At 34.5% G+C, this 23496-nt stretch overlaps 1 protein-coding gene and 1 long non-coding RNA gene across 5 annotated transcripts in view; one reads left to right on the forward strand and one right to left on the reverse strand.

The window, feature by feature from the left end:
* LOC108523749 (uncharacterized) overlaps positions 1-23496 on the forward strand; it is a 61673-nt gene that overhangs the window by 10266 nt on the left and 27911 nt on the right. The window lies entirely within an intron of this gene.
* Positions 1022-23496, reverse strand: part of KRAS (KRAS proto-oncogene, GTPase) — a 46559-nt gene continuing 24084 nt past the window's right edge. Inside the window, exons 3-6 of one of the 3 annotated variants that reach the window (XM_017864513.1) lie at positions 20298-20457; positions 10116-10231; position 6744; positions 1022-4504 (exon numbers count right to left, since the gene is read on the reverse strand). In XM_017864513.1, coding sequence (XP_017720002.1) covers positions 4388-4504; position 6744; positions 10116-10231; positions 20298-20457 — 394 coding nt within the window. In that variant the 3' untranslated portion in view covers positions 1022-4387. Of the gene's footprint in view, positions 4505-6743; positions 6745-10107; positions 10232-20297; positions 20458-23496 lie in introns of all 3 variants that reach the window. The other 2 variants (XM_017864511.1, XM_017864512.1) reach the window with 2 other exon arrangements.

Below are 23496 nucleotides of genomic sequence, written 5' to 3' on the forward strand. Positions count from 1 at the left end.
AATTAAAAGAGTGGTCATTTTTAATGTTTGATATGACCAACATTCCTAGGTCAGCGCAACCAAATGATGGAAAACAACTGGATCACACTGCATATGTCCCACAAAAGAAAGCACAATGTACAAAATGTGCATGTTTCAGTTTACACTATACAAAAATAGTTAAAATACATTCCAGGTAAACATGTTACATTAAGAAATAGTACTAGTAAGAAATTGGCACTCAAAGGAAAAATGCAAAGAAGTATTTTCAACATGAAAACACAAGACAGTGGAATTGAAAACTTTCGGATAAAACATTGTAACCCAGTTAGCTCTATGTGGGTGTGGTGGGGAGAGATGGGCCCTCAACATTTCTGCAGATAACTTTTTTTTCCCCTAAATTCATCTAAATTACCTATCATTATCCCAAACAGGCACTTCAAACTATTAAACTAAAATACAGATCTTAATCTAGTTATGACTATTCTTCAAGAACTCATGTGAGTATCTTTAGAAAGAAATTTTCATTTTCTGACAGCTATCAGTTGTATGCTATTCAGTTTCTCAATGCAGAATTCATGCTATCCAGTATTAACACAGAAGTTATTAAATAACTGCTGGGTTCTGAAAAACATTACTACATAATTATCAAGAAATCATTACTTTTTGACAAATAGAAATCTTCAGATAGTTTTTACTGTCTAAAAAAATCCCCTAACATTATATACTGTTTGAAGAAAAAAATGGTTAGAAGAAAAAAAAAATCAATGGAATAAAATGAGATGAACTTGTGCAAACTGTAACTTAACATGCCCCACAAAGTTTCTACGTATGTATTAGGACAAAATTGTGCAATGGTGGCAACGGTTTTGATAACCTATAAAAGTTAGGTTCTAAATTCCTATGCAGTGTGACTCAGTTAAATAAGAGCCTAGAATGCCTACTTGGGAATATTCACTCAAATGATACAATATATGTATGCTATATTCTTCCACAAACATGTTAATGCCTAAGACTATGTAATTTAGCTTTAAAAAAAAAAAAAAAAAAAAAAAAAACTTCAACAAGGATTTTATCTTTAAGGCGGTATTAGATAACATTTATTTCTAGAATTCTCCCCTTTAAAATATCTACAAAAACAAATCTTTTGTTAAACCATTCAAAGTTCACATAAAGGTAATTACCATTACCTTAAAAAAATGCCCATCTACATCAAAAATTCAAGAGGCCTAAATATCCCCTCATAAGCACTGCAGTTCCTGAAGGATGGCCATTTCTTTCTCTGTGTAGAAACAAGAGGTACTGTGTAAGTCTTAACACCCTATCTAAACAATGTTCCAAAGATCTGGAGTTTAGCATAGCAATTCAGAAATCATACTGATTTTTACACAGAAGTTTCCTTGTCTGTGAACTAGTTCAGGCACGTGTTTATTTGTACCCAGATAAAACTATTAATTTTTAAGTATATTTTAATTATTTATGCAGAGAAAACTGGAATATTACACATTTGGGAATTTCAATATGAATATCTGACATACACCTTAATGTGTACAGTAACTGTCTCAATAGAATCACATAGTTATGCCAAACTAAAAAAATATATAATCAAGTTTATTCCTTTAAACAATGAAGTGATTTACATAAAGTAGCTCGATCAAAGAGTTTCACTGGAATCATAGCAAAACAATTACAGAGCTGGCACAGGGACCAAACCCCTCTTTGCAAAACTAAAATACGCACGGTGTTATCTCTGGACCGTAGGCTAAAGGCCTTACTCAGATGCTACGGACCACGCTAGCACTAGCTGAGGACCAGGATTATGTCTCTTGTTTGGGGATACCATATACCCAGTGCCTTGTGAAGTGACTGGCATCTGGCAGGCACTCAATAAATATTTGCTGAATAAATGAGTTCTGCCAAACAGCTTTATGAGGCTGAGGCGGGTGAATCACTTGAGGTCAGGAGTTCGAGACCAGCCTGGCCAATAGGGTGAAACCCTGTCTCTCCTAAAACTACAAAAATTAGTCTAGTGTGGTGGCACATGCCTGTAATCCCAGCTACTCAGGATGCTGAGGCACGAGAATCGTTTGAACCTGGGAGATGGAGGTTGCAGTGAGCCGAGATGGTGCCACTGCATTCCAGCCTAGGTGACAGAGTAAGACTCTGACACCAAAAAAAAAAAAGCATTTCTGGTTACTAAAACAATGGAATGTATTACTGTTACCAGGAGTAGTCCTAGTTGTAGATTACCTTAGGAATTCTTTCAGTACTATCTTTATTAAATTCTCCTTCCACTGGATAGGGTTCTGTCTATTCATACCAGGTTTGAAAAATCCTACTGTCGCTAATGGATTGGGCAGCAAAGAGATATTCAAAGGATTGGCCACCACCTGAAAATTAGTGATTAGGTCAAATCCCATTATGGTATCTGTCAGATCCTCGAGCCCTGAGGAAGTAAGATGTAGGGCATTTTGATGTGACTTAATGGGAAAACTTCATGGAGATATCCATAGCAGCAGTATATCTTTCGGTTAGGGGAATTAGAAGTATTAAAACTGCATCAAGTCATGGGGCATGTGGAAGGTAGGCAGGCAAGATGACACTAACATGGAAGGAGAGTCCTAAAACGAGAATGGATATTCAAATACAAACTTCACCTCTTGCACAATTTTGCCCAAGATTGGCACTGAAAATGGTATAACATAGGTTAAAAAGTTACAGATTGTGCTGAGCTTGACAAATAAGTGTATCCTTATGTAAACGGAATATAAATCACACAGTTGTAAAAAAACTAAGAGTTTGAGATGACTTCTTTTAACATGAAGAAATGGATAGTAAGTGATGTCCTCAAAATCAGAGTCCTAAAAGACAACTATCTAGAACCTAAGTCACCTTCTTCCTAGTCCAGTGATACTTTCACCTCACCATGCCATCTCATTTCATATATTTTAAAATAAGTAACATTTTAAATTTATCAAAAGGATTTTTATTAATATTTATTTTTAAAGCATTATTCTTAAATATGGATCAGACTTGAAAAGTATTTATGAAATGCTAATTTAACCAGTGTTAAGAGAACTAGCCAAACCTAGAGATTGTAAAACTTTTTCACTTTATTGTTTGAAAAAAAAATTAATGTCTTGGCACACCACCACCCCAAAATCTCAACTTTTGAGTTAATATTAAAAAGTAATTTTTAAAAAAGAGTTCATTTTCTTAAAAAACAAAAGCAATGCTCTTGATTTGTCAGCAGGACCACCACAGAGTGATAATGTATCTTGTTGACCTATCCAAACTGTCCTAGTCCCTCCCCATTTGGACCAGCCAATGCATGACAACACTGGATGACCATGGGGACACAGTCCATGCTGTGAAACTCTCTATGAAAGCTCAAAGGTTCACACAGGGCCTGGCCATGCAACCTTGGTCTCTTCAACACCTACTAAGCTATAACTGGCCCAAATAATCTTTAACATCACAAGCAGAATTAAAACTACCTTCAAAGACTGAAGTTGAAGAAAAGATTTAAAGTTATACTATGAAAGAGCAATCTGACACAGGGAGACAACATTTAATTCCTATGAGAATTTTTTATACATGTTAAAATTTTTTCAATTATTATAAAAATTTAGTAGCATGTAAATATAGCCCCAAAATGGTTGCTATAATCCCCATTTCATACTGGGTCTGCCTTAACAGGAAAAGCTATTAGGAGTCTTTATAGTAATTTATCTAATGTGAAAAGGAAACGGCCTTATAATAGTTTCCATTGACTTGTAATTTTTTTCCTTTTTTTTTTTTATAGAAAAAATATAATATTTTGGGGAGAGTGACCATGACTAATAGCAGTGGAAAGGGAGACAAAACCTTTGTGAACAGTGTAACTTTACATTCATCAGGGATGACAAACCATAGGACATGATGCCTAGAAGAATCATCAGGAAGCCCATAAATTTGTGTTCCCTCAATGTTTCAGTAAAACCAATTAGAAAGTCTCAACTGAAATTATAATTAGTAATTAATCCATTTATGTGACTAGATAAAACACAGAATAGGGATGATTCAGAAGCTTCATTAATTTGTTTCACACGAACATTCACAATTGGTAAGAAAAATAAGAAGTAATCAACTGCATGCACCAAAAACCCCAAGACAGAAATCTTAGGTATTCAGTTTCTTTTTCACAGGCATTGCTAGTTCAAAAACCAAAACTCTGGGAATACTGGCACTTAGAGGAAAAAAAAGCTTCCACTGTCATTTTAAAATAAGCATGTAAGGTAAAAGCTAACAGTCTGCATGGAGCAGGAAAAAAATTAGGTAATGCTAAAACAAATGCTAATAATTTAGTGTAATGTACAAAAATTACCACTTTTACTAGTATGCCTTAAGAAAAAAGTACAAATTGTATTTACATAATTACACACTTTGTCTTTGACTTCTTTTTCTTCTTTTTACCATCTTTGCTCATCTTTTCTTTATGTTTTCGAATTTCTCGAACTAATGTATAGAAGGCATCATCAACACCCTGAAATACATAAAAAGTATTAAAATGTGAATATATACGATGGCTTCATGTGTACAGGTAGCAAATTTCCATTATTAATGGAAACAATATTAAGAAAGGATTTTTTATGTTTCTCTTCAGGCAACTGAATATATATTACATATATTAGACTTTTAGAATTCCTAAATGTCATCCACATAGATGTCAATATTATAAACAGGAACATTCAATATTCACAAAAGACAAGGATAACCGATGGCACAGAATTTTAAATAAGGTAATGACTTTTTCACAGGAGAACTTAATTTGCTATTTTTTCCACATTGGCAAACCTAAGTCACCAAAATCCAAATGCATGTGTGTGTGTGCACACTTAATTGTCCTTATGTTTCTGAACTTTAGATATAAGCCATGCAACTGTAAACTGTTTTCATAAGTCTTCACACACAGTAACAGTATTTGAGCTCTGGTTCTACACTTACGTAAAATCCATTGGATTTAAAAATTTACCAAGAAGTAAACAGTATTCAAACATCCTATTCCAATAAATTTATCAAGAAGTAAACATATCTAAACATATTATTTCAGTTTTCAAATAATATTAAGGGATTAGTTTCAATTCATATATTTATCATTAAGAAAAAGGTTTAAAGTGACCCCAATACAGGAGAATACCACTTAAAAAAAAAAACTAATACCTCAGATTTGTGGAGAAATTAGCTAAATCATTTGAAAGATCTTACAGTTTACCAATTTGGAGGAGATTCTCTCTTTATCCCATAAAGTTTTAATTTCTGTTTAATATATTAGGTATTCAAAAGCTTGCCATATAAAGCTAAATATCCTGTCTTCAAAGAGTTTAACAGTCATTGTGACCACCATCTATTTATGATTAAAGCAAGGTTATTTAAATTTAATGGCTAAAAATGATTTTAAGCCTTAATAATTTTCAACCTAATAGTATACAATGTGAAAAATGGCACTCTCAAAGTGGTAGAAGAGATTTCAAACCTGCAATACTTAAATTATGCAAGATCCATATACAAGTCAATTCTTGTCATGTCTCCAATTAAAATAAAAATATAAATAATAGCAAAAAATGAAGAAAAAATATGATTCTCTCTGTATTTTAAAGCCTGTTCAACTGAGTAGTAACTATAAAAAGAAAATCTGTTAACCTCACAATACTTCCAAACCTAGACAGCAGAGGGAGTCTTAGAAACCAATACCCAACACATTAAGTTGTATAAATCAAGCCACTTTAAGAACAATAAAAACTGGGTTTTTACTCATTGTCATCCCTTCTGTTGGATATTATAAACTATGTAAATAAATATATTATAAAAATTACATGTGTAAAATATTCAAGTTATATTATCTTGAAATTAATTTAAAATGTTAAGTGGGCCAGGTACAGTGGCTCATGCCTACATGTAATCCCAACGCTTTGGGGGGCTGAGATGGGTGGATCACTTGAGGTGAGGAGTTTGAGACCAGCCTGGCCAACATGAAATACTAGAAATACATTTTGTACTAGAAATACAAAAATTAGCTGGGTGTGGTAGCAGGTGCCTGTAATCCCAGCTACTCAGTAGGCTGAGGCAGGAGAATTGCTTGAACCCGGAGAGGCGGAGTGCGTTGCAGTGAGCTGAGATCGCACCACTGCACTCGACTGGGTGACAGAGCGTGACTCCGTCTCAAAGAAAAAAAAACAAAAAATGTTAAGTGGTATTTCTCTTTTACTGTACTACTAAGATTAACAATATTTCAAAATAATAAAATTTGGAGCATGAACAATGAAAATTAGCTGCAGTTAGTGAATTTTCCTAATAGATCTATAATTCAAGAAAGTGTGACCAATATTTTAAGAGAGGTAAACACAGAATGGGAATGAGAGGCTTGTCCACATTAAGCAAACAGCAGGATAAAAACCAGCATTATTTATTTGAGCACTAGTGAATAAATGTCTCCAGTAAAGTCTCCAAACTGGACTTACTGTTGTTTCTCAGTCTCTAACATCATTACTCATACCACACAAACATATGCTTCCGTCTCTCCCAAAGGAGAAAGGAAAAGTGGTAAGAAATAATTTATCAGCAATACAATACCATCAAGGTTTGATTACATATATGTATGTGTATGTGTCCCTTCAGGCTAAACTCTGTAACATACAGAGGGGAAAATTTCCAATGATATAATAAAAATTATTCTGTAGCTTGCCAGCACTTGACAATTTACTTGACAGTTTAGAATCATAAACCCTTAGAATGTGATGGAATCTTAAAAGAGGATCTAATCTAACTCTCTTACCGTACTGCATGAATTAATTCCCTCTGATCACATCCTTATGTAATCTACTCCATTTCTACTACTTTTACAATGAAGAAAAATGCCAATGGTACTAAAATGGTAAAGCAGAAAACAATGAAAAACCATGTGATGGATACAGATAAGATATTTTATGGTGAAAACATAGAATTTGATAACATTACTTTCTAAGACTCTAACAAAGATTCTAGGCTTATGTTACACTGAACTCTCCTCTACATCTTCTTGTTAAAATTAAGTAATTTTGGCCTGGCGCAGTGGCTTACACTTGCAGTCACAGCAATTTGGGAGGCTGAGGCAGGAGAACTGCTTGAGGCCAGGAGTTTGGGACCAGCCTGGGCAACACAGCAAGAACCTGTCTCTATTTTTAAAATAAATAAACAAACAAACAGACAAATAAATTAAGTAACTAATTTCAATCATGAAGGAAATGTCACAACCTACACAGAGCAATGAATTCTTTTTTTCTCATATGAGAACTAATCATTCTCACACATACACATAAGTAGCCCAGTAATTATTTTGGTTACATATTATCTTTTTCAGGACTAAGAAAAGCTAATTTATATATGTTTGTCATTGTTAAATGTTTATTTATTTGCTAGAGGTGGGGTCTCATTACGTTGCCCTGGCTGGTCTTGGAACTCCTGGCCTCAAGCAATCCTCGTGCTTTGGACTTCTAAAGTTCTGGAATTATAGGTGTGAGCCACTGTCCCTGGGCCAAAACTTTTTTATTTTTACTTTTTTTTAGAGATAGAGTCTCTTTCTGTTGCCTTAGGCTACAGTGCCATGGCACCATCATAGCTCCCTTCAACCTCAAACTCCTGGGGTCAGGCAATCCTCCTGCCTCAGGCTCCCAAGCAGCTGATGCTGCAGACTCACACACTACAGCCAGCTTGTCAAATACATTTTTTAAAATTGTATTTCATTTAAAATTTTTAATTACCAAGTATACTTCTCTTTTATATAAAATACTTCCATGTGTACTGAAAAAACAAGGATTCATCACATCAAACAACTGTGAGACATTCACCTACAGTCACTGTATAAAACATAATTTGTACAAATTAGAAATTTTAGAATAGTATATGCTTACACCTTTGTTTTAAATATAAATTAGAGCATAACACTTATTTCTTATTTTACTCTAAACAGTTCTATTTTTAAAATCATCTAATGGTGAGACAATAGGAGGAGAAAATAAAAACTTAAAACCACCACCTAAATCTGGTCATGGTACTGTTATTTAAAATGTGTAACTTCAAACTGCATTGTTAAATTTGCAGTATTTTAGAGGTTGTGGTAAAATTTAACATGCAAAATTGCTTTAATTGCAAAATATTGCTTTACACAATGATACTCAAAGACTATTGAGAGTTCATAAATTTCAGTAAAAATGCCAGTCATACTTTGTTTCTGAGTTTAGTAGATTAGTATGCCACATAATATCTTTCGGGATTGAGTCTACTATTCAAATGTGTATTTTATACTTTTGTGAAATACCTAAAATTCATATAATAAAGAACACCAACTTGTAATAAATATAATAAATGATATGCTAGGTTTTGAAAATTGTAATTTCATTGCCTATTAAGAACATGATATATTACAAACAATATGCATCCAAAGCTTAAGCTTCGTCATGAACTTTATGACACCTAGTGAAGTACTGTCTTAGCAAGACAGAGTTTAATATGGGTTGGTTTAGAAATGAAAATGAGAATTCCATGCAATAAATATTTACGGGGTAGTTACTATGTGCCAGGAACCTTACTAGGCAATGGGCGTGCAAAGATTAAAAATATGTAATTCTGGCTAAGATTTTGCTGTCAAATAATATAGGAATGAAACAGAAGAGGTTATTTCAACATAACATGGGAAGCATATAATAGCTAAGGATAGTATTCTGGGAATACGCAGGAAGGGCTCCATGCCTAGTCTAAGGGTTTCAAGAAAGATTTTTAGAGAGTAGGAGACTGGGGAATCATGAGAGTGTTAGCTAATTCGTAAGACTAGGGATAAAAATACTGGCATTCCAAACAAGAGCCAAGACTCAAACTCAAGGGAAGGTAAGAAATAACGTTATTTATTTATAGAAGAACAAAAGAAATTCAGGCAAGATGAAGTTTTTAGATATAAGACCAAAAAAGAGCTGGAGTGGTGGGAAGGTAGTAAGGACTATCTGCGACATGCTGTGGAATATGAGATTTTATTCTATAGCTAAAATGAGTTTTTTTTTTTTTTTTTTTTGAGACGGAGTTTCACTCTTGTTGCTCAAGCTGGAGTACAATGGTGCAATCTCGGCTCACTGCAACCTCCGCCTCCCAGGTTCAAGCGATTCTCCTGCCTCAGCCTCCCAAGCAGCTGGGATTACAGGCATGTGCCACCACACGCGGCTAATTTCTTGTATTTTTAGTAGAAAAACGGCATTTCACCATGTTAGCCAGGCTGGTCTTGAACTCCTGACGTCAGGTGATCGCCCGCCTCGACCTCCAAAAGTGCTGGGATTACAGGCATGAGCCACTGCGCCCGGCTGAAAATGACATTTATTTAAAGTGTATCTCCCCGGTTGCACAATGAATGATGGCAGCAACTGGTAAATCAAATAGGAGGTTCAAACAGTCGAACAAGAAATGATAGGGGCTTCAACTAATGATGACATAAAAGACACACAATGTAACATCACAGGAATTTGTGGATACTTCCAAATGCGGGACTGGAGGAAAAGAGGGCAGTAGGAGTCATCCTAAAATTCCCAAGCTTCTCACTGGGATAAGAAAGTGCTGTACTGCTGATGCCACTAAGCTGGAGAACTTAGGCAGAAGAATGGTTATTTGCTTGTAAAATATCCAAAAGAAAAAATACATTTAAGAGTGGCTTTCTCCCACCTTCTGGGCCATTCAATATTACTGCTCTCTACTCTCTCTCATATTTTTTTCTCCCTACCTAACAACAACAAAAAAAAAGCTGCTTATTATCTCAAAACTTGAGTATGGTTTCCCTTAAAAATAAAGGTAAATATCAGTTCCCAAATATTTAGTTTACTTAAGACTCATTAAATCATTAGACTTTATGCCAAATATAGATTAGTCTACTACAGCCATCAAAATTGTCTCAATTATAATTAATTCTCACTAGATTAAAAATAAATGTACTAAGTATGGAAACAAGTTTCTTATCTTTTAATACTTCAAGTTAGAATACTACACCTAAGTAGTTCTAAAGTGGTTGCCACCTTGTTACCTTTAAAAGACATCTGCTTTCTGCCAAAATTAATGTGCTGAACTTAAACTTACCAGATTACATTATAATGCATTTTTTAATTTTCACACAGCCAGGAGTCTTTTCTTCTTTGCTGATTTTTTTCAATCTGTATTGTCGGATCTCTCTCACCAATGTATAAAAAGCATCCTCCACTCTCTGCATTGTAAAACACAACTTCTTTAAAGTCTGTTTCATTGGTAAGAGTAATTTACTGGGATAGCCATGTGCAAGAAGTTTGAGATTATGAGCTTGAGATTTTTTTTTTTTTAAACAGACATCAGACTGTTTGAATAAAACTGAGGATGCAGTTTTAAAATATGGGCTAGAATCCTGGTTTGTTCTTAAAAGTCAGTTTTGTTTTCTAATGGAATTAAATTTAAAAATTTTAAAATTAGGAATTAGGAGAGATTATGACAAGCCTAAAGACATTTACTAGCATCTGTTTGTCAATTAATGCAACCATTTTAGTTTGCTAATCTTGGAATTAAAGCCTAAACTGAAGTCAGCTTTAAATTACTTCTTTGACTTAGGGAAAAAGTGATTTATGTACTACTGATTCCCACACCCTCCCCAGGGGAGAATGAGAAGAAAATGGTAAAATATGGACATGCAACCTTTGTTAAAAAACAACAAAAACATAAAAGAATCTCAAAGATGAGTCAAGAAACTGGAATCTTGAGTTTTATTTTAAATTTTAACACCTTCCAATCTATTTCCAGGGTCTACAAGTGAGGCTGAGACTGGGTCTTCTGTACATATTTAACTACATTATTAAATTAAAATCTTAAATGAGAGCTGCTTACCATAATATAAAAACATCATGAATTAAAGGACACACACAAAATAGGAGCATTTTGTATCCTTACTACAAGCTCTTTTTTTTGTTGTTGTTTATTTTTTTTGTTTTGTTTTAGATACAGGGTCTCACTGTGTTGCCAGGATGGAGTGCAAATGGCACGATCATGACTGTAGCCTTGACCTCCCAGGCTAGGTGATCCTCCTGCCTCAGTCTCTCAAATAGCTGGGACTACAGGCAAGCACCACCACACCCGACTGATTTTTGTACTTTTTGTAGAGACAGGGTTTTACCATGTTGCCGGGGCTGGTCTCAAACTCCTGAGCTCAAGTGATCCGCCCACCTTGGCTTCCAAAGGGCTGGGATTACAGCCATAAGCCACCAAACCTGGCCTTACTACAAGTCTTAAAAATAATTTTTAGAACAATGTTCAATCATACTGGCTTTGTACCTTCTATTCTAAAATAGAGTTTTTCCTGCTTAAGCCTATGATAAGAAAGCTATAGACAACAGGCACAATCATATACTGGCCATATGGAGATAAAAGTTATTAATCTTTTCCAATCTAGAAAATTAGGCAGTCGTCAAAGGGGAAAAGGACTTCCTTAACTGTGCTGCTAGTTTGTTCAGAAAAGCATACCATCAAAGTAGGAGCACAGAGAAATGCACAGAAATATTAATCTATATGTAGTGCAAATTAAAAGATGTAATATCGTGTTTCTTCTTCTAAAAGGTAAATATTTTTTGAAGCTGCTATATTTTACTCCACATTTAATTTTAAGGGAATTCTATTCTTTTATCTTAAAGTTAAGAATGAATTACCTAATTTGGGGATTGGCATATATATTTTAACTTTCTGAGATCCGTAACATCAATGTTTCTACTGAACCAAATGTAACAAAGTGGACCTAGCACCTAAAAAGTTAATATATCACAAGTACCATTTTGTAGTTTTAAACTCAATCACACACAGAGAATTGGCAACTAAGTATTAGTTGAAGTCAACCAATGGCTAGGGCTTAATTTTTGCACACAGAAGTCATCTGTACATCTACTGCCTACAGTAGTTACACACCTCAATTCTTTAAGGCACATTAATTTTTAGAAATCTCAGAAGTGTATTAAGAACTGCTTTAGTAAAGTACAGAAATTTACCTCTAAAGTCAAACTTTAATTTAAAATTCATAATGTTAAGTTTCAGTTCAAAAAGCAGGCATTTAGGTAACGTGATTATATATTAAAATGCGTATCTCAAGTCATTAACATATACCATCCAGTGATATGTTTCTATTTAATAATGAAAATCATTATATTCTAAGAACATTCTTATTTTTAATGGAATCAATTTAGTCAACTAGTTCGCTAAGCCAAGTATAAATACAAATTTTCAACTACCTTTGTTGGCACTTTAAATTAGATACCTACTTACACCTGTATAGAAAAGAGTTTAAGTGTCAGGTGTGGTGACTCATGCTGTGGTACCAGCACTTTGAGAGGGCAAGAGATGCTAGGAGTTTGAGACCTCATCTCTACTAATAAATTAGGCATGTTGGCATGAGCCTGAAGTCCCAGCTACTCAAAAGGCTGAGGCAGGAGGGTTGCTTGGGCCCAGGAGTTTGAGGCTTCAGTGAGCTATGACTGCACCATTGCACTTCAGTCTGAGCAACAGAGCAAGACGCTGTCTCTAAAAAAAAAATTTTTAATCGTTTTACAGTTTATATTTATCATTAACCCTCAAAAGGAAAGGGTTTATTTTTACCTTTGTCTTCAAAATATTATGTATCCAAAATTTTCATTAATAAGCAACATAAATAATTTAAGGCACTAAAATAACTTTGTAGCATGTAAAATGTAAAGCATGAGCTCTGTAAGATATTTTCACAAATGATTCTCTTTCAATTTGAAAATCAATGTAAGAAATTTAAAATATGTATATACATATACACACACAAACCAGGTAAAAGCTCATATTTTCATAAATTTTCTAAGAATGTTAACTTCTATTCCTGTTTAAAAAAAAAAAGTTACAAGGTCAATGTAGAAGAACCAAAACATACTATGAAGGAGAAAAACAGTATTGGTCCTCTACTAATTTAGCAGAAGCAAATTTTGATTTTAACTTATTTCTAAAATCAGTTTGAATGTGTCTACTTTTGCAGCGTCAGCATCCCCACCACCAATAGTGAAATACATGATTTTTGTTTCCAGCAATGCAGAGAGAGAATTGGAAGCCAATAATTAAAAAGAAGAGATTATTATCCACAACCAAGAATTCAATGTCAGGACCTCAGTGGTTCATATAATTAACAGCACAGGGTGACATTTTCCATTTCTTATTTTTAGTAATGAGAAATTTAGGTTTTAGAGTATCAGTTATTTACTACAGTTTTTCAGACTTAGTTATTTCTTCATAATATGCTTTAAAGTCATACTGACATCATGAGAACATTATTCTTGTGTACACTGTAAACCACTGGCACTGGCTCTTATTTTTTAAAATGCATACAGTATATACCTATGAAACAAAACACTGGTTTTTCACATTCCAAAATTTGTAGATAATTTTTAAAGATAAAATATAGCTGAAACAGATATTTAATACCCACTGACTACTCACTAAGCTCTTAAGTGGCACACAATGATTTTTTTGAGAATAGGACTTGTTCCCACATATACTCATTTTGTGTTTTTTGTTTTTGTTTTTTAACTTTTTTTTTTTTCTTTCGAGATGGAGTCTCGCTCTGCTACCCAGGCTAGACTGCAGTGGTGCGATCTTGGCTCACTGCAACCTCCACCTCCGGATTCAAGCGATTCTCCTGCCTCAGATTCCTGAGTAGCCAGAACTACAGGCATGCACCACCACGCCCAGCTAATTGTTGTATTTTTAGTAGAGGGGGGTTTCACCATATTGCCCAGGCTGGTCTCAAACTCCTGACCATGTGATCTGCCTGCCTCAGCCTCCCAAAGTGCTAGGATTATAGGCATGAGCCACTGCGCCCAGCCTACTTTTGTTTTTATACACATATACTCATTTTCAAATGTCACTTATTGAACTTTAAGAACAACTGAAAATACGTGGGAACAAAAGTATACAACTTTAAATACGTAAATTTTTTAAAATCAAGAGACTGACAACATTTTCAACTCAACTATTATCTGAAAACATACTTGTGAGGCCATGGAAACAAAGCACTCCATAAAGAGAAAGAACAGTTAACCAAAAGTATTCTAAATCTTGCTAGGCTATGCTTTTACTAAGAGATTTTGTTTAAGTAAATTTTTGTTCCTGTTGAATCTGCAAATTCTTGCAAAACTCTGTCAAGGAAACAACACACCAAATACCCTAACTATATACAGATGCAAGACTACCACCAGCCTTTCGTGGCAGAAGGGCATGGAGGAAAAAGATGTATTCTAAAACCCAACTGTGTGCACCCCTGACTTTCTCAAGCAATCTTGCCACCCACAGCCTATCTCATGTACTACTGAAATGCAGAAAAACCACTACTTGGGAAACTACCATGGTGCACACCAAGTGCACAGTAACTGTTCTGTCAATTTTTAACTCATAAAAAGCTGAAGTGCAAAATATTGATCTCATGTAGGCAAACTCAACTACTATTAAACAGAGACATAGCACATAAGGAGGTTGTATTGCAAAGCCTTCTTTAATGGAGTTCTTCTAACAATTTAAATACCTAGAAATTAACAACAAAACCAGGAAATTAATCACTCAACATTTTTAGGTTCGTAAAACTAATTTTCACATTATACTTAAATTGAGACCCCCAGAAAGCAAAAAAGCCAGATGAGGAGTAACAGATACCCTGAAGACTCTGCTTCTGTCATTCACCTTACTGAACCTTCCCACTTTTGATTTTAGCAGACTGGAAAATACACAATTCTTATAGTGTCAATGTTTCAATTTTGACAGCTTTTGCCAACATGGCCATGCACTGTCCAAAGGGACCAGGAAAATCTGTCAACAACCCAGATAAATGTGAACTACGTAACAGTCCTTATACACTAGGAACATAGGGACCACACAATGTACTAGCAGAAAATAACTCTATTTGCCTTTCAGATACGGACTGAACTGAGTGTAAAGAATACGTAAGGCATTATATTCTAGTCAAGTAATTAGCTTTTAAAATTATAAGTTATTAAGTTGGTAAAAATATATATTCTGCAATTCTTATCTTAAAAAGTACACCTGGGCACAGTGGCTCATGCCTGTAATACCAGCACTTTGGGAGGCCGAGGCAGGTGGTTCACGAGGTCAAGAGATTGAGACCATATTGGCCAACATGGTGAAACCCCATCTCTACTAAAAATACAAAAATTAGCTGGGCGTGGTGGTGTGTGCCCATAGTCCCAGCTACTCAGGAGGCTGAGACAGGAGAATCGCTTGAACCCGGGAAGTGGAGGTTGCAGTGAGCTGAGATCATGCCACTCCACTCCAGCCTGGCAACAGAGTGAGACTCTGTCTCAAAAAAAAAAGAAAAAAAAAAGGTACTAGGGGTCAGGCACAGTGGCTCACGCCTGTAATCCCAGCATACTGGGAGATTCAGATGGGAGGATCACTTGAGGTCAGGAGTTCAAGACCAGCCTGGTCAACATGGCGAAACCCCGTCTCTACTAAAAATACAAAAATTAGGCGTGGTGGGGCGTGCCTGTAGTCCCAGCTGCTCGGGAGGCTGAGGCACAAGAATCGCTTGAACCCAGGAGGAGGAGGTTGCAGTGAGCCAAGATCCTACCACTCCACTCCAGCCTGGCAACAGAGTGAGACTCTGTCTCAAAAAAAAAAAAAAAAAAAAAAAAAGAGTACTAGCGTAAAATTTCTATTTCCTTTTCATGAAATATGTAAGTTTTACTTTAAGATTATTAAGGTTAGCCTGTAAAATACAGAGGTTTAACCTAACTTCTAGTATCTAATCAAACACTAAAGTTACCCAGAGAATTAGGAATCAGTATACTACAGCCCATAGGCCAAATGCAGCAACGGCTTTTTTTTTTTTTTTTTGAGACGAGTCTCGCTCTGTCTCCCAGGCTGGCTTGATCTCGGCTCACTGCAGCCTCTGCCTCTGAGGTTCAAGCAATTCTACGGCCTCAGCCTCTTGAGTAGCTGGGAATACAGGCACCCACCACTACGCCTGGCTAATTTTGGTATTTTTAGTAGAGACGGGGTTTCAACCATGTTGGTCAGGCTGGTCTCGAACTCCTGACCTCAGGTGACGGGCCCACCTCGGCCTCCCACCTCATTTCTGGGATCAGGCATGAACCACAGCGCACGGCCAGCCTATTTTTATACTATGCACAAGCTAACAATTATTTTTGCATTTTAAAGGGTTATAATTAAAAAAAAAAATGCAACAGCTACCACTTGTGGCCCTCAAAGCCTAAAACATTTACTATCTTGGCCCTTTACAGAAAATAAGTTTGCCAGCCTCTAATTTACATAGATGAGAACTTCTAAATGAATGTTTTGTTCCTTCAACCTGAATATAATTTTTTGGGAGTGTTTACGTGTTTTAGTCTCATGATCAAGACCCCAAAAATTAGGGCATAAAACAACTTGCTCATAAAATACAACAAGGATATGCACACTAATTTTGTTTAAAAAACAAATAAGGGCCGGGCGCGGTGGCTCATGCCTGTAATCCCAGCACTTTGGGAGGTCGAGGCAGGCGGATCACAAGGTCAGGAGACTGAGATCATCTTGGCTAACACGGGAAACCCCATCTCTACTAAAAATACAAAAAATTAGCCAGGTGTGGGGGCGGGCGCCTGTAGTCCCAGCTACTTGGGAGGCTGAGGCAGGGGAATGGCGTGAACCCGGGAGGCAGAGCCTGTAGTGAGCCGAGATCGCGCCACTGAACTCCAGCCTGGGCGACAAAGCGAGACTGTCTCAAAAAAAAAAAAAAGAATAAATAAATAAATAAGCTGAATAACAAATAAGTAAAATACTCTGCAGAAAGGAGGGCTTGACATTTTCACCAGTAACTGGAGATACACAATGTATTAAAATTTCCATATTTCATTTTATAATCTCTACAGTTACTTGGAATAGCTCTTTAAAGTCTTCCAGAAGCATGCAAATATCAAATTAATTTCAACAGATGAAGATTAATAGACTTTTGAAAGGCAAATTAATTTCTAGGCAAATCAACAAGTCCGTTTAATAATAAAAGGAAATCAAAGAATAGAAATTAAATATCTAATTTATAGTTTAGCAACATAAATTATATAACATCAGTGAAACAAGATATAAAAGAAAGGTTGAGTGCTCTGTTAAGTACAAGTATTCTTTTACTACATCCCTCCATATTTTAATTAGATGATCCACATAAAAATGTCTACAAAGCAAATTTAAGTTCATCTACTTACATATTATATACCTTCCAAAAAACAAATCAAAACAAAAAACCCAAGGCCACAAAACTGTAAAAAACCTAAAAATCTCTTACAAAAGGAAGCCAGATAGTTTTCTGATCAAATATGAATGCTGTGTTGTATTAAAGTATTAAGGTCAAATAGCAAGAATCAATTAGTACTTCTGAGGTAGTAATCATACAACCACCAAAAAGGAGACACAGCTATGTTAGGATCTTATCAAATGAGAAGTGGACAGCAACAAAGTGGGACTAACAAGACTCTTTTTATGTCCTCTACTGCTTTTCTACTCAAAGTATGGTCCAAGTACCAAGAAAAATACCACCTGGGAGCCTGTTAGAAATGCAGACTCAATCCCAACCTAAACCTTCTGAATTAGAATCTGGATTTTAATAAGCCCAGCTGATTTGTATGCATAAGAAAATATAAGAAGCACTTCTTTACTGCAACCCCTTAAAACATTACGCAAAGTCTCTTAAATTTTTTCTTTTTTTTGTGAAATGTAAGCTAATATGTTCAGTAGTATGAAAAGCATCTTTTAAAAGTTATAAGTAAAGCAAATATAGTAAAACAACAATGGTAGAATCTAGGTAGTATATTTGCAAATGTTTTAAATAAAACTTAATTTTGTATTTGAAAATGTTTCATAAGAAAATGTTGGAAGACAAAGTAACAAATCATTCTCAGTACCTTCTGTCCTAAGAAAAATCAAGGAGACTGGTTATAGAAGACCAGTAAAAAGAAAAACAAAAACAAAGCCTCTTCCTAGTCTTTGGAACATGGAAATGGATTTAAGTGAAATCTTAATTCCTCTAAAGTAAAGTGATATGATATATACCAATTTTAACCTATAAATGAGGTTTTAGTAAAACTGCCAGAGAAATTTGTATACTGGTCAAACTAGAGAAATTTAGTTTTTAATCCTCCAAAAATGACTTGAAGTAGAATTTGTTTCTTTACTATGTATCAAATTTGTATAACTAGGAAGAGGTACATATGCTCTCCTACTAGGGAAATATAACATATATATTAGCTGGATAATGATTTACATTTACATTTTTGCACCTTTATAAAATTTGATAAACTTCTAGAATGCTTGTTTTTATATGTTTAACAACGTAAAAGTTGTTCATCTATTTTTTTTAACTCCTAGCATTACAGAAATTCTACAAAACTGGTTTTCTAGGCTCACAGGTAAATGTAACCAAAAAAAGCCCTAAACAAACTTATGGAATATAGATGGATCAATTTCTTAGTACAGTCATGTGCCACATGACATTTTGATCAACAATAGATTGCATATGTGATAGTGGTCCCTTAAGATTATAATGGAGTTTAAAAGTTCCCATTGCCTAGTGATGTTATTATAGCCATCCTAACATTGTAGCACAACACAGTACTCATGTGTTTGTGGTGATGCTGGTGTAAACAGACTTACCACACTGCCAGTTGTATAATGGTATAGCACCTACAATTATACACCATACTTAATACTTGATAATGGTAATAAGTAACTATTACTGGTTTATGTATTTACTATACTATTTATTGTTATTTTAGTGTACTCCTATTTACTTTAAAAAAAAAAAAAGTTAACTATAAACAGCCTTGGATAGGTCCTTCAGGAGGTATTCCAAAAGTTATTATAGGAGATGACAGCTCCATGTGTGTTACTGCCTCTGAAGACCTTCCAGTGGGACAAGATGTGGAAGTGAAGACAATGATATTGATGGTCCTGACCCTGTGTAGGCCTAGGCTAATGTGCATGCATGTCTTAGTTTTTAACAAAAAAGTTTAATGAGTAAAAACAAATAAAAAAATTAAAATATGGAAAAAAACTTATTACAGAATAAGGATACAAAGAAAGAAAAATTTTGTATAGCTGTATAATGTGTGTTTTAAGCTGTATTACAAAAGTCAAAACGTTAGGAAAAATTTAAAAGTTTATTTAAAAAGTTACAGTAAAGTAAGGTTAATTTATTACTGAACAAGAAATTAAAAAAAAATAAACTTAGGGTAGCCCAAGTGTACATTTATACACACAAAATTTACCATTGTGTTAACAATTGCCTATAGTCATTACTACAGTTACACACTGTACAGATTTGTATCCCTGGGGCAAGAGACTGTACTATATATCCCAGGTGTATAGTAGGTTATACCACCAAGATTTGTGTAAGTATACTCTTATGATGTTNTTTTTTGAGACAGAGTCTCGCTCTGTCGCCCAGGCTGGATGGAGTGCAGTGGCCGGATCTCAGCTCACTGCAAGCTCCGCCTCCCGGGTTCACGCCATTCTCCTGCCTCAGCCTCCCAAGTAGCTGGGACTACAGGCGCCCGCCACCTCGCCCGGCTCATTTTTTGTATTTTTAGTAGAGAAGGGGTTTCACCGTGTTAGCCAGGATGGTCTCGATCTCCTGACCTCGTGATCCGCCCATCTCGGCCTCCCAAAGTGCTGGGATTACAGGCTTGAGCCACTGCGCCCGGCCTCTGACAACAATTTTGTCAGAAAATGCATTAAATGAATAACAGAATTTCTATTTGCTTTCTGGGTATTTTCTTTCTTTAATGAGACCTTTCTCCAAAATAAACATATCCTCAAAAAAAAAAATTCTGCCAAAATAAAATTCTTCAAATGCAACAACATTTAACCTAGAAACATGACATAATGGTTTAAAAGTACTACTGAAATAGAAAATTCAAAAATGTGTTGCCCTCTTCTTTGTGTGTGTGTGTATATATACACACACACACAACAGTGGGGAAAAAAAATCCCCACATCTCTTGAATTCTAAATGTTAACATGTGCTCAGAATTGAAGAGAAATTTTCAATGTAGAAAGAAACCAAAGCCAAAAGCAGTATCAAGGACACTGTAAGAAGCTAGACCCTCTCAAGAGACAAAAACATTTCCTAAATACATATTGTTTTATTTTCTAGTATAGCATAATTGAGAGAAAAACTGATATATTAAACGACATAACAGTCAGGATTTTGCAGAAAATAGATCTGTATTTATTTCAGTGTTACTTACCTGTCTTGTCTTTGCTGATGTTTCAATAAAAGGAATTCCGTAACTTCTTGCTAAGTCCTGAGCCTGTTTTGTGTCTACTGTTCTAGAAGGCAAATCACATTTATTTCCTACTAGGACCATAGGTACATCTTCAGAGTCCTTAACTCTTTTAATTTGTTCTCTGGGAAAGAAAAAAAAGTTATAGCAGAGGCATTAGTAACACAAGTATCTTTCAATACCTGTCCACAACTTTTGTCATAAAATTTGGCTGAAAGAAAACAATGTAATTCCTGGTTTCCACTATATCAAATTTTCCTTCCTTCCTTTTACTAATTATTTTTTTCTTTACCTTTTTAAAGAGAAACCTTGTCTCTCTCTCAAAAGATCAAATACCTAGAAGTATAGTAAAACTATAACCTAATAGGTTAATATGCAGGTAGATCATAATAGTAAAACAGAAACTACTGAAAAATTCTAGACCCAGAGTGCTATATAACAAACTATAATTTTTGAAACATGTTAAATGTGTAAAGATAAAAAATATTTTACAAAAACCTGAATTAAAGCNAGTCCGTTTAATAATAAAAGGAAATCAAAGAATAGAAATTAAATATCTAATTTATAGTTTAGCAACATAAATTATATAACATCAGTGAAACAAGATATAAAAGAAAGGTTGAGTGCTCTGTTAAGTACAAGTATTCTTTTACTACATCCCTCCATATTTTAATTAGATGATCCACATAAAATGTCTACAAAGCAAATTTAAGTTCATCTACTTACATATTATATACCTTCCAAAAAACAAATCAAAACAAAAAACCCAAGGCCACAAAACTGTAAAAAACCTAAAATCTCTTACAAAAGGAAGCCAGATAGTTTTCTGATCAAATATGAATGCTGTGTTGTATTAAAGTATTAAGGTCAAATAGCAAGAATCAATTAGTACTTCTGAGGTAGTAATCATACAACCACCAAAAGGAGACACAGCTATGTTAGGATCTTATCAAATGAGAAGTGGACAGCAACAAAGTGGGACTAACAAGACTCTTTTATGTCCTCTACTGCTTTTCTACTCAAAGTATGGTCCAAGTACCAAGAAAATACCACCTGGGAGCCTGTTAGAAATGCAGACTCAATCCCAACCTAAACCTTCTGAATTAGAATCTGGATTTTAATAAGCCCAGCTGATTTGTATGCATAAGAAAATATAAGAAGCACTTCTTTACTGCAACCCCTTAAAACATTACGCAAAGTCTCTTAAATTTTTTCTTTTTTTTGTGAAATGTAAGCTAATATGTTCAGTAGTATGAAAAGCATCTTTTAAAAGTTATAAGTAAAGCAAATATAGTAAAACAACAATGGTAGAATCTAGGTAGTATATTTGCAAATGTTTTAAATAAAACTTAATTTTGTATTTGAAAATGTTTCATAAGAAAATGTTGGAAGACAAAGTAACAAATCATTCTCAGTACCTTCTGTCCTAAGAAAATCAAGGAGACTGGTTATAGAAGACCAGTAAAAGAAAACAAAACAAAGCCTCTTCCTAGTCTTTGGAACATGGAAATGGATTTAAGTGAAATCTTAATTCCTCTAAAGTAAAGTGATATGATATATACCAATTTTAACCTATAAATGAGGTTTTAGTAAAACTGCCAGAGAAATTTGTATACTGGTCAAACTAGAGAAATTTAGTTTTAATCCTCCAAAATGACTTGAAGTAGAATTTGTTTCTTTACTATGTATCAAATTTGTATAACTAGGAAGAGGTACATATGCTCTCCTACTAGGGAAATATAACATATATATTAGCTGGATAATGATTTACATTTACATTTTGCACCTTTATAAAATTTGATAAACTTCTAGAATGCTTGTTTTATATGTTTAACAACGTAAAAGTTGTTCATCTATTTTTTTTAACTCCTAGCATTACAGAAATTCTACAAAACTGGTTTTCTAGGCTCACAGGTAAATGTAACCAAAAAAAGCCCTAAACAAACTTATGGAATATAGATGGATCAATTTCTTAGTACAGTCATGTGCCACATGACATTTTGATCAACAATAGATTGCATATGTGATAGTGGTCCCTTAAGATTATAATGGAGTTTAAAAGTTCCCATTGCCTAGTGATGTTATTATAGCCATCCTAACATTGTAGCACAACACAGTACTCATGTGTTTGTGGTGATGCTGGTGTAAACAGACTTACCACACTGCCAGTTGTATAATGGTATAGCACCTACAATTATACACCATACTTAATACTTGATAATGGTAATAAGTAACTATTACTGGTTTATGTATTTACTATACTATTTATTGTTATTTTAGTGTACTCCTATTTACTTTAAAAAAAAAAAAAGTTAACTATAAACAGCCTTGGATAGGTCCTTCAGGAGGTATTCCAAAAGTTATTATAGGAGATGACAGCTCCATGTGTGTTACTGCCTCTGAAGACCTTCCAGTGGGACAAGATGTGGAAGTGAAGACAATGATATTGATGGTCCTGACCCTGTGTAGGCCTAGGCTAATGTGCATGCATGTCTTAGTTTTAACAAAAAAGTTTAATGAGTAAAACAAATAAAAAAATTAAAATATGGAAAAAAACTTATTACAGAATAAGGATACAAAGAAAGAAAATTTTGTATAGCTGTATAATGTGTGTTTTAAGCTGTATTACAAAAGTCAAAATGTTAGGAAAATTTAAAAGTTTATTTAAAAGTTACAGTAAAGTAAGGTTAATTTATTACTGAACAAGAAATTAAAAAAAAATAAACTTAGGGTAGCCCAAGTGTACATTTATACACACAAAATTTACCATTGTGTTAACAATTGCCTATAGTCATTACTACAGTTACACACTGTACAGATTTGTATCCCTGGGGCAAGAGACTGTACTATATATCCCAGGTGTATAGTAGGTTATACCACCAAGATTTGTGTAAGTATACTCTTATGATGTTTGCACAATGACAAAATCACCTAACAATGTATTTCTTAGAAAGTATCCCTGTCATTAAGAGACATATGACTATATAAACAATTAATTCCTTCCTATCTTTATGTATTAATTTCCTGTATGTTAAACTCTTCATACAAACAGGTTAAATAACAGTAACTGAAATTATTTTATTTTACCTAAAAAAAAAGTCATTTTTAAAACAAAGATGATTTTTGAAACAAAATTCCCTCTAACAACAATTTTTTTTTTTTT

Source organism: Rhinopithecus bieti, unplaced genomic scaffold (assembly GCF_001698545.2).
Source record: "Rhinopithecus bieti isolate Rb0 unplaced genomic scaffold, ASM169854v2 scaffold_72161, whole genome shotgun sequence".
Taxonomy (NCBI): domain Eukaryota; kingdom Metazoa; phylum Chordata; class Mammalia; order Primates; family Cercopithecidae; genus Rhinopithecus; species Rhinopithecus bieti.